The sequence below is a fragment of the Pholis gunnellus genome (assembly GCF_910591455.1).
Source record: "Pholis gunnellus genome assembly, chromosome: 21".
NCBI classification, from domain to species: domain Eukaryota; kingdom Metazoa; phylum Chordata; class Actinopteri; order Perciformes; family Pholidae; genus Pholis; species Pholis gunnellus.
The window spans coordinates 19,969,078-19,980,115 of NC_136548.1; the positions used below are offsets into that span (position 1 = coordinate 19,969,078).

The 11,038-nt window shown below is 47.0% G+C and overlaps 3 protein-coding genes across 3 annotated transcripts in view; 2 read left to right on the top strand and 1 right to left on the bottom strand.

Moving 5' to 3' along the window:
- Nucleotides 1-2,404: 2,404 nt before the first annotated feature.
- Nucleotides 2,405-3,449, bottom strand: ch25h (cholesterol 25-hydroxylase; the record flags this gene model as incomplete). The annotated part of the gene is made up of 2 exons (XM_079183277.1): nucleotides 2,405-2,803; nucleotides 3,027-3,449. The coding sequence occupies 2 exons, from the start codon at nucleotides 3,447-3,449 to the stop codon at nucleotides 2,468-2,470; spliced, it is 759 nt and encodes a 252-aa protein (XP_079039403.1). The 3' UTR covers nucleotides 2,405-2,467.
- A 1,848-nt stretch (nucleotides 3,450-5,297) lies between these two features.
- On the top strand, nucleotides 5,298-9,105 carry LOC306713213 (uncharacterized protein). The gene is made up of 7 exons (XM_079182861.1): nucleotides 5,298-5,677; nucleotides 6,696-6,849; nucleotides 6,937-6,995; nucleotides 7,074-7,161; nucleotides 7,414-7,448; nucleotides 7,532-7,628; nucleotides 7,723-9,105. Exons 1-7 carry the CDS (start codon nucleotides 5,468-5,470, stop codon nucleotides 8,790-8,792), a joined length of 1,713 nt encoding a protein of 570 aa, XP_079038987.1. The 5' UTR covers nucleotides 5,298-5,467; the 3' UTR covers nucleotides 8,793-9,105.
- Nucleotides 9,106-10,299: 1,194 nt separating this feature from the next.
- LOC306713127 (TBC1 domain family member 12-like) overlaps nucleotides 10,300-11,038 on the top strand; it is a 6,664-nt gene continuing 5,925 nt past the window's right edge. The window contains exons 1-2 of the mRNA XM_079182727.1: nucleotides 10,300-10,543; nucleotides 10,867-10,969. Of these exons, the coding sequence (XP_079038853.1) occupies nucleotides 10,371-10,543; nucleotides 10,867-10,969 (276 nt within the window). The 5' untranslated portion in view covers nucleotides 10,300-10,370. The remainder of the gene's footprint in view (nucleotides 10,544-10,866; nucleotides 10,970-11,038) is intronic.

Here is an 11,038-nt window from a genome sequence, read left to right on the forward strand (position 1 = left end):
GTGTGGATGTGGTATCGGCGTGGATGTGGTATCGGCGTGGATGTGGTATCGGCGTGGATGTGGTTTCGGCGTGGATGTGGTATCGGCGTGGATGTGGTTTCGGTGTGGATGTGGTATCGGTGTGGATGTGGTATCGGCGTGGATGTGGTATCGGTGTGGATGTGGTATCGGCGTGGATGTGGTATCGGCGTGGATGTGGTTTCGGCGTGGATATGGTATCGGCGTGGATGTGGTATCGGCGTGGATGTGGTTTCGGCGTGGATGTGGTTTCGGCGTGGATGTGGTTTCGGTGTGGATGTGGTATCGGTGTGGATGTGGTTTCGGCGTGGATGTGGTATCGGTGTGGATGTGGTATCGGCGTGGATGTGGTTTCGGCGTGGATGTGGTTTCGGTGTGGATGTGGTATCGGCGTGGATGTGGTATCGGCGTGGATGTGGTATCGGTGTGGATGTGGTATCGGCGTGGATGTGGTATCGGCGTGGATGTGGTATCGGCGTGGATGTGGTTTCGGTGTGGATGTGGTATCGGTGTGGATGTGGTTTCGGTGTGGATGTGGTATCGGCGTGGTGGATGTGGTTTCGGTGTGGATGTGGTATCGGTGTGGATGTGGTTTCGGTGTGGATGTGGTATCGGCGTGGTGGATGTGGTTTCGGTGTGGATGTGGTATCGGCGTGGATGTGGTATCGGCGTGGATGTGGTTTCGGTGTGGATGTGGTATCGGTGTGGATGTGGTTTCGGCGTGGATGTGGTTTCGGCGTGGATGTGGTATCGGCGTGGATGTGGTTTCGGCGTGGATGTGGTTTCGGTGTGGATGTGGTATCGGCGTGGATGTGGTATCGGTGTGGATGTGGTATCGGCGTGGATGTGGTATTGGGAGGGCGAGTCCCCACAATGTGAGTGTGTAAACAAATTTATGTCCCCATAAGACAGGTTAAACACGCCTCACAGTGAGGGTCCCAGGCCACGTCCTGATGTGGTCTGAGTGATCTGATTGTAAACACACTAAGAGATCAGTGAGGAAAGTGATCCGGACCCTGCTGCACTCCTTTTTTCGGGGGTTTCTGGTAGCAGACTCGATGGGAAACATCTGGACTTCAGCTTGCTGAGCCAGAGAGCCAACCCTGGAAGAGCTGTTTGTGATCTGCAGCCAATCAGATCGCAGCATTGTGATCATGTGACTTCTGGTAAACGGGCTCTGAGTGTGTGAAGTCCTCCTCTTCTTCTTCTGCTGCTCTTTTGTTGCTGCTTCATCTCTCACTGCTGAATACTACAAACAGTACTACTAATACTACTACTGATGAATACTACAGTACTACTACTGATATTACTACAGTAATACTACAGTAATAATACTGATACTACTACGACTTATATATAAATCTAAGTCATTATAAGATTCTTAATACTGTGTTATATAATATTGTTATAAACCCTTATGGACATTCATGAGTGCTTATAACTATAATTATACTTTATAAAACATTATAATTATAAAGTACTATGAACCGATTAAAACACATAATTATAAAGTTCTATTAACCGATTATAACACATTATAAGTATAAAGTACTATGAACCGATTATAACACATTATAAGTATAAAGTACTATGAACAGATTATAACACATTATAAGTATAAAGTACTATGAACAGATTATAACACATTATAAGTATAAAGTACTATGAACAGATTATAACACATTATAAGTATAAAGTTCTATGAACAGATTATAACACATTATAAGTATAAAGTACTATGAACAGATTATAACACATTATAAGTATAAAGTACTATGAACCGATTATAACACAAAGAGAAACATTATTTTACTTTAGTTCATAAAGTTTATTCTCAGATCAAAGTGATTCACTTCAGTTCAGAAACAAAAACAGTTTTTTACATTTTCAGTCACATTTCTTTAATATTCAAACATTTAAATAATGTTCTCTTTTTATCGTCGCACATATCTTGTCACAGTTGAACTGCAGCTTATTCATAAATGAGTTGCCATACATGGATGTTAACAGAATAACTTTCAACATTTTGTGTATTTGTTCAATATGAACATTTTTCTGATGAATTAAAGAAAATCTTTAACTTTAAATACGTCTCAAAGCAGCTCAGATTCACAGTAACATACAAACACATTCAAATAATACTACAGTCTGATGCTAACATATCTTCAAATGTTAGTTTCTGTATTTAATGTTTTCTTCTCATCCATCACTCAACAACAGATGATCAATAAAGTTAATATATGAACACGTGAATAACTGGATAGTTATAAATAAATAAATATTATGTGTCTTCAGTCTTTTAAAAAAGAAGATTTCTGAACAGCACAAAATCTTTAAGTCACTTCAGAAACTTCTCCTTCACTTCAGAAACCAGATGTTAGGAGGAGTTCATGGTCTCTATACTTCTCCATCGGTTCATAAACGTCTCCTTCAGTACTGGGGTTAGGGCTCAGTCCTCCTGGGTGCACAGGGTCCCGGCCAGTCGGTCCCAGTGGGTGAAGTAGGGGGCGTAGTTACAGTTGGACTTGAGGTGGTGCAGGTCGTGGTGGCGGGCCCCGCCGTAGAGGCCCAGAGGCACCAGGCGGTGGGAGGACCAGGGCAGGTCGTATCCACAGTGATCCTCTACCGACAGACTGATGTTCACCACGAAGAAGACCAGCTCCGTCAGAGGATGACAACCGAGAAGAAACGGGGTCATCGCGGAGAAGAAGCCCAAACTGAGGGTCTCCCAAACTCCAGAGTGCTCCGTGGTCAGGGAGGAGGTGGAGGAGAAGGTGTGGTGCACCTGGAGGAGGAGGAGGAGGGAAAGGTTATTATTATTATTATTATTCCTTTCTCCAAACATCTTCAGTTTAAATACCTCATAAAGAAAATAGAAATGATCACAACCAAGCAACTTGAATTTGAGGAAATGTTGCTCTTATTAATATTTTACACTTTGTTAATGAACTTTTTCTAATAATTGACATTTCTATCCGTCACAGGTGAGTCTTGGTTCAGGTACCCACCTTGTGGAAGTTGCGGTAGAGGCATGGGACTCGGTGGTGCAGCAGGTGCCAGATGAAGCTCTGGAAGTCAAAGAGCAGCAGACAGACCAGCACCTGAGCCAGCAGACGGGCGAGGGGCGGAGCCTCCTGAGGCAGGTGGACTGGTCTCAGGTACCAGTGCATCACGGTCAGAGGCAGGATGAAGACCACGTGGTTGTAGAGCGTCACAGCCAGGCAGCTCCGCACAGAGGCCCAGCTCACGGAGCTCCGAGGCTGCAGCTTGTACCTGCGCACCAGGGCCCACCTGGAGGACAGCAGGTCCAGCAGCAGGAAGGGTGCGCAGCAAGACAGGTAGACAGACAGGGAGAAGAGGACGGGGAAGACAGGTGAGTGCATGAGGGACGAGTGTCCCAGGAGGAAGGTCCAGAGAGGCTGCAGCAGCATCCTGCTATCAGAGTCAGTCATTATGGGATTAATGCTGAGAGAAGAAGCACAGCTGCTTTTATAGTAGCTTGGCCCGCCTACCGCCGTGACGGCACCACGCCCTTATAAGGACTCTTCCTGCTGTTGAAGCAGAAGTCAGAGTCAGAGGAAGAAACGAGTTGAGACACAAACGAGAACCTCTGCTGCTGATTTTACAGAGAAAGACGTTTTATGATGATCAGGAAGATGAGACACTCTTCTTCTGTGGTGCGGTGGTGACCTCTACTGGACTTTACTGGACTTACACAGAACACTCTTGTGTTATAATCTCCTTATAGTACATTATAATGATATCACTTATACATATTCATAATGATTTATAACAATAAAGCATCTTATTATGACTCATAAAGTTGTGGTGGTTCTGTGTGTCTTTGTGGTGGTTTTGTGTCTCTTTGTGGTGGATCTGTGTCTCTTTGTGGTGGATCTGTGTCTCTTTGTGGTGGTTCTGTGTCTCTTTGTGGTGGTTTTGTGTCTCTTTGTGGTGGATCTGTGTCTCTTTGTGGTGGATCTGTGTCTCTTTGTGGTGGATATGTGTCTCTTTGTGGTGGTTCTGTGTCTCTTTGTGGTGGTTTTGTGTCTCTTTGTGGTGGATCTGTGTCTCTTTGTGGTGGATCTGTGTCTCTTTGTGGTGGATCTGTGTCTCTTTGTGGTGGTTCTGTGTCTCTTTGTGGTGGTGTTGTGTCTCTTTGTGGTGGTTCTGTCTCTTTGTGGTGGTTTTGTGTCTCTTTGTGGTGGATCTGTGTCTCTTTGTGGTGGTTCTGTGTCTCTTTGTGGTGGATCTGTGTCTCTTTGTGGTGGATCTGTGTCTCTTTGTGGTGGTTTTGTGTCTTTTTGTGGTGGTTTTGTGTCTCTTTGTGGTGGATCTGTGTCTCTTTGTGGTGGTTCTGTGTCTCTTTGTGGTGGTTTTGTGTCTTTTTGTGGTGGTTTTGTGTCTCTTTGTGGTGGATCTGTGTCTCTTTGTGGTGGTTCTGTGTCTCTTTGTGGTGGTTCTGTGTCTCTTTGTGGTGGATCTGTGTCTCTTTGATGGTTAGTTAGTGAAATCTTGATAATATTAATATAAAACAAGTTTTTGTCCAAATGTGTATGAACCTGAGAATTACATTACATTACAGTCATTTAACAGACGCTTTTTATCCAAAGCGACTTACAATCAGTGTATTCAACATATTCAAGAGTGAACTACTAGAGAACTACTAGTCACCAGAAGTCATAAGTGCATCTTCTTTAAACAAGCATCTAAGAGCATAATAACGTGTCTCCACTGGTGGAGTGTTTCCTCTGTGACTCGTCACTGCAGGTACAGAGTCACTTCACGTGGGATCTGAAGGAGGAAGACCTGGACCTGGGAAACCTCAGTACTGGACTCCAGGAGGACATGTCTGTCTCCTCCATGTCCTCGTCTTATGTAGAATAATAATAATAATATCTCTAGAGTCAAGTGAAGTATCATGCTCTCCTTTTAGAGCAGGACTTATTATAATATATCTTATTCGGCAGAATGAGTACTTTTACTTTTAGTACTTTAAGTACATTTTGATGCTGATACTTTTACTTTAGTAATACTTTGAACTTGTAACAGAATATTTCCACACTGAGGTACACACAGTACTTTTACTGCAGTAACAGATCAGAGTACTTTAGTATTATTTAATAAGTTGCATTCAAAAGCTCTTAAAAACATGAACATAGCAGGAACATCTCCAGTCCAGTAGATGGCGAATAAACACCAACGAAGAAGGACATAGCCGGAAGTTCGTGACACCACCATAATGTACACGAAGAAGAAGAAGAAGAAGAAGAGAAACACTTCCGGTGTCTTCACGTCTCCTCCGGTCTGTTAGTGAACTAACTTTAATGTCGTACTTATTTATCCTAAAGCGTCGCTTTTTGAATTCAATGCAAAACGTTTAAAAACAATCCAGCTCAGCTAATGCTGCTAAACAGTTAGCATCGGTTAGCATCTGCTATCCGACAGAATGAGCTCCTCCACCGGTCTGCACACACAGCTGTCCGTCATCATGGAGGCTCTGGTCCACGCTGCGGTGGCGGAGCTGAAGAAGCTGGAGGAGGACGGAGAGGGGTTAGACCCAAACCCTGGTGACCACCAGGTGGTCCTCCAGGTGGTCCAGACCGGAGAAGGGCCTCGTCAGGGGGACAGACTGAAGACCCACAGCCAGGAGAAGATGGTGCGGAGGGGGGGGGGATTATGTTTTATTATTATTATGTTTAATGTTTGACTCGTTTTATTTTCAGTGAAGTTTAGATTGAACACAACAGACAAACAAGATTAAACTTAATGAACAAAAAGAAACTGGAAAAGAGTCAAGAGACGTAAGACTCAAGAGACGTAAGAGTCAAGAGACGTAAGAGTCAGAGACGTAAGAGTCAAGAGACGTAAGAGTCAGAGACGTAAGAGTCAAGAGACGTAAGAGTCAAGAGACGTAAGAGTCAGAGACGTAAGAGTCAAGAGACGTAAGAGTCAAGAGACGTAAGACTCAAGAGACGTAAGAGTCAGAGACGTAAGAGTCAAGAGACGTAAGAGTCAAGAGACGTAAGAGTCAGAGACGTAAGAGTCAAGAGACGTAAGAGTCAAGAGACGTAAGAGTCAAGAGACGTAAGAGTCAGAGACGTAAGAGTCAAGAGACGTAAGAGTCAGAGACGTAAGAGTCAAGAGACGTAAGAGTCAAGAGACGTAAGACTCAAGAGACGTAAGACTCAAGAGACGTAAGACTCAAGAGACGTAAGAGTCAAGAGACGTAAGAGTCAAGAGACGTAAGACTCAAGAGACGTAAGACTCAAGAGACGTAAGAGTCAAGAGACGTAAGAGTCAAGAGACGTAAGAGTCAAGAGACGTAAGAGTCAAGAGACGTAAGACTCAAGAGACGTAAGAGTCAAGAGACGTAAGAGTCAGAGAGAGACCGACAGGAGGAAATAACATTGGACCCATTGTAAATAGTGAACAGTTGTTGTTGTTGTTGTCTCTGAGCTGACTGGTGTTGTTGTTGTTGTTGTCTCTGAGCTGACTGGTGTTGTTGTTGTTGTTGTTGTCTCTGAGCTGACTGGTGTTGTTGTTGTTGTTGTTGTTGTCTCTGAGCTGACTGGTGTTGTTGTTGTTGTTGTTGTTGTCTCTGAGCTGACTGGTGTTGTTGTTGTTGTCTCTGAGCTGACTGGTGTTGTTGTCCTTGTGACCGTTGACTCCGTCAGGTGCAGTTTGCGTCCCTCATGGAGGTTCTGGGTAACGAGGCTTTGGGTAAGATCATGAACGTGGTGGATGAAGCCAGACTGCTGGTGGAGCCTGTGAGGGGGGTCAGGAGACCTCAGACCAGCATCCTCAACATCCTCAACAACACACGTGTTGGTACGCAGGCCACGCCTCCACAATCCAACCAATCAGCAAGGTCCCACATGATGATGTCATACTAACCATACCTGTGATTTGTCACAGAGGTGGAGCACTCGTACGGAGTCCGACTGCAGACGTCCGACACTCACAGATCCACTCAGGTAAGACACCTGTCGACTCACCTGCTCATCAGTGGTGCGTTCACTGACCGTCCCGTCCTGTTCGTTGTGTGACTTCAGACCAAACCAAAGAACGAGGGAACAGAAAACCTGTTGGTGACCAATAAAGATGAACACGACAACATGGACCCGGGAGCCATCGCTGAGAGTGAGTACCTGATCAACCGCTAATGCTAACCGCTAGCTTACACTTATCACTGAAATACACTGTAGTTTATCACAATAACAGCTCATTTACCAAACCCTCAACATGCTAGTGATTAGCATTAGCATTGGAGTTTTTTATGTTCTGTAGCATTAAATCAAGGTGGAATTAGCATGCTAGCTAACTAGCTAAAAATACTAAATACATAACAGGATGTTTCAAACTCTGTTGTTACGTCTGATTTGTCCGTCACAGAGGTCCAACACTCCGACACGCACAGATCCACTCAGGTAAGACTCCTGCTGACTCAGCTGTTCACCAGCGGTGCGTTCACTGACCTGACTGTGACGTCTGTTCATTTGTATGTCTGCAGACCAAACCGGAGAACGGGGGAACCGAGAACCCGTTTGTCCCGGCGGTGACGGTCAAAGACGAACACGGCAACATCGACCTGGGAGCCATCGCTGAGAGTGAGTAAGATGCTGCTCTCACCGTTAGAAGACTCAACCGTCCCATGAATATGTGTCCGATTGATTAACCGTCATCTTTGTGTTTTCCTTCCAGGAGCTCGAGTTGAAGCCGCCGAGCCGGTGACCTCTGACCTCCAGCAGAGTGTCTCCGGCCCTCCAGAGTTCGTCCTTCAGAGCGTGACCTGGAAGTATTTCACTTGTACGCCGTGCGGTAAATCGTTCACGTCTCAGAGCAGCCTGAAGGTTCACCAGCGCGTCCACACGGGAGAGAAACCGTTCTGCTGCTCCGTCTGTGGCCGAGCGTTCCGTCAGCGACAGAGTCTGAGGAGCCACGAGAGAACGCACGGCGGCGAGAGAACACACGGCGGCGAGCGGCCGCACAACGGCGAGAGAATGCACGATGGCGAGCGGCCGCATGTGTGTCCACAGTGCGGTAAGCGTTTCTCTAAGCAGACGCAACTGAAGACGCACGCCGTCGTCCACACGGGGGAGAAACCATACGGGTGTGACGTCTGCGGCCGCCGCTTCAACGTGCTGCAGAATCTGCAGCGCCACGCGCACACGCACACCGGCAACAAGATCTACGTGTGCGCCGCCTGCGGCAAAGGCTTCACCCGCGCCGTCACGCTGAAGACGCACGAGCTCATCCACACCGGGCAGAAGCCCTTCAAGTGCGACCAGTGCGCCAAAACCTTCCGGCACGCCGTCAACCTCAAGAACCACCAGAGGATCCACAGCGGCCTGAGGCCCTTCGGCTGCGACCTCTGCGGGAAAACCTTCCGCCAGTCGGTGAACCTGAAGATCCACCGGAGGATCCACACCGGCGAGCGCCCGTTCGGCTGCCGGGAGTGCGGCAAGACGTTCAGCCAGCAGAGCAGCCTGATCTCTCACGGACGCACGCACTCCACGGAGCGGCCGTTCGGCTGCAGCTTCTGCGACAAGAAGTTCAACAACGCCAACAGCCTGAAGCTGCACCTGCGGGTCCACACCGGAGAGAAGCCGTACGCCTGCGACGTCTGCGGGAAGACCTTCAGCCAGGGAAGCCACCTGAGGACGCACAAGAGACACGTCCACGCCGGAGGCAAGCAGTTCATCTGTGACAAGTGTGGGAAGAGGTACTCAGACCAGCGCAACCTGAAGCTGCACAAGTGCGGCTACGCGTGAGCGTGAGAGACGAAACGTTTCTTTAGAGGAGTCTGGTTCAGAGATGATAATGAGGGGGGGGGGCTCATACATGTTGACGCTTCCTTTGGTCCTGAAGCTCAGTCAGTTTAAATACTACACTACCCATGAGCCACTTGGAACTAATGATGTCATGTGATGCAAGCCCCGCCCACTGACACACTGCTCTCTGATTGGTTGTAACCACTACTTCGTTCTACTTATGTTGCTGAAATGTTCTGTAAATGTGTAAAATATGCACATTGATGCTTTTTATAATGTTATAGATAATATTTTTCATTTGTTGGGAAATAAAATACAATCTGCAAACCAGTTTGTTCTTTAATGAGCCTTTAAAGTGGTCACATGATTAAATATTCACTGTATCTATTTAATTTAGTTTGTTCTTATGAATTTCTGCTTACATACACATATACATACACATACATATACATACATACATTCAAATAAATAAAAAGAAGAATTATTTATTTATTTATTGTTTATACATCCGAACGTTTACAATGAATTCAACGTTGATCCTCATCATTCCGTCTGACGTCAGGCTGTGTCTACGTCACCTGACCTCAACATGGCGCCTCTCCGCCCTGAGCTCACCTGCCACCGCGGATGATAGACACGCAGACCGACCACACGAGCGTCCCTCTGCCGGCCTGAGGGCTCTGTGTCCCGGTATGACGCTCCGGAGGACACCGCTGTCTCTTCACCGAGGAGGAGGCGTCACAGCCGGCTTTATTTCTGCCACGCAGCGCTGACAGAAGATCCAGAGAGGTGAGTAGATAAGTTACCGACAACATGACCGGACACCAGCGGGGCCAGCCTTCAAAATAAAACGTAATATAACAAGACCGGACACCAGCGGGGCCAGCCTTCAAAATAAAACCTAATATAACAAGACCGGAAACTAGCGGGGAAGGCCTTCAAAATAAAACGTAATATAACAAGACCAGAAACCAGCGGGGCAGGCCTTCAAAATAAAACATAATATAACAAGACCAGAAACCCGTGGGGTTGGCCTTCAAAATAAAACGTATTATAGCAAGACAGTAAACCAGCGGGGCTGGCCTTCAAAATAAAACATAATATAACAAGACTGAGACTGAGCTCCGCTAATGATTATTAATTTACTTTAAAATTATTAGAATTTTAAAAAGTCAAGAGATGAAAAAATAATTCATAAATCTGTTTTCCTTCATAGACAGGATGTGTGTTTGAAGGTGTTCTCTGTTGGAGTGAAATGGAAAGAAGCGACGATGTCATCGCCCGGGGTCAGCAGGTCACATGTTCCGGACACGGCGAGCGTTTGGACCTCACCTGTACCTGCTCCGCGTCAGAATCCGGCCCGAGACGACCAGTCAGCTGCTGCTCTGACAGTCAGGGGGCGGGGCCTAGTCTGAAAGACAACGCCTCCCAAACAAACAGGAGTCAAAACATGGAAGTGAAGGGTTGGTCGGCGTTAAAGGATAACCTTTGTGGGGGCGGGGCTTCAGCCCCCCCCCTGGACGAGACCCCCCCCCTCAGACTCTGACTCAGACACACAGGGGGGGGGGGTGAGCTCTGATGATGACGCCTTCACCACTGAGCCACCCCTCCCCGCCCCCCCCCCCTCGCTACAGGAACACGTTCGAGTGCGGCCGCAGGCAGAGCGCTCCGGGTCAGCCGGTGCAGGACGACGGAGGTCCAGAGTCTGAGCTCCAGTCGAGGAGACCAGGACTCGCTGAGTACTTCAGCAGGTAACTCAGACACGAGGCTGATCCATATTACATCAACACCAGATCAATATTACATCAATATTACATCAACACCAGATCAATATTACATCAATATTACATCAACACCAGAGGACTGTATTCTGAAGCTCAACACATCTTTTTCTGATCTGTAGACCAGTGTTGTTGGTGTTGTTGTTGTAACCAGTGTGTGTGTGTGTGTGTGTGTGTGTGTGTGTGTGTGTGTGTGTGTGTGTGTGTGTGTGTGTGTGTGTGTGTGTGTGTGTGTGTGTGTGTGCGCGCGTGTGTGTGTGCGCGTGCGTGCGCGTGCGTGCGCGTGTGTGTAGCAGGAAGCAGCCGTCCGTCAGTCAAAACATTCCTGGTTGGAAGCTGTTTGGTAAAGTTCCTCCCAAACTGAGTCCCTCCAAACAGGCTCGGATCATCCAGCAGGTACTGATTTCAAAATAAAAGTCTATTTAAGAAGCACCTGGAGCAGGTAGCTCAGACGTCTTTTCAAAA

What these genes read in the sequence shown, in the direction of transcription:
- LOC306713213 (XM_079182861.1), top strand. Translation starts at nt 5,468, where the DNA reads ATGAGCTCCTCCACCGGTCTGCACACACAGCTGTCCGTCATCATGGAG. An exon ending in ACACTCACAGATCCACTCAG is followed by an intron (nt 6,996 to 7,073) that starts GTAAGACACCTG and finishes GTGTGACTTCAG; the next exon opens with ACCAAACCAAAGAACGAGGG. An exon ending in CCCGGGAGCCATCGCTGAGA is followed by an intron (nt 7,162 to 7,413) that starts GTGAGTACCTGA and finishes TGTCCGTCACAG; the next exon opens with AGGTCCAACACTCCGACACG.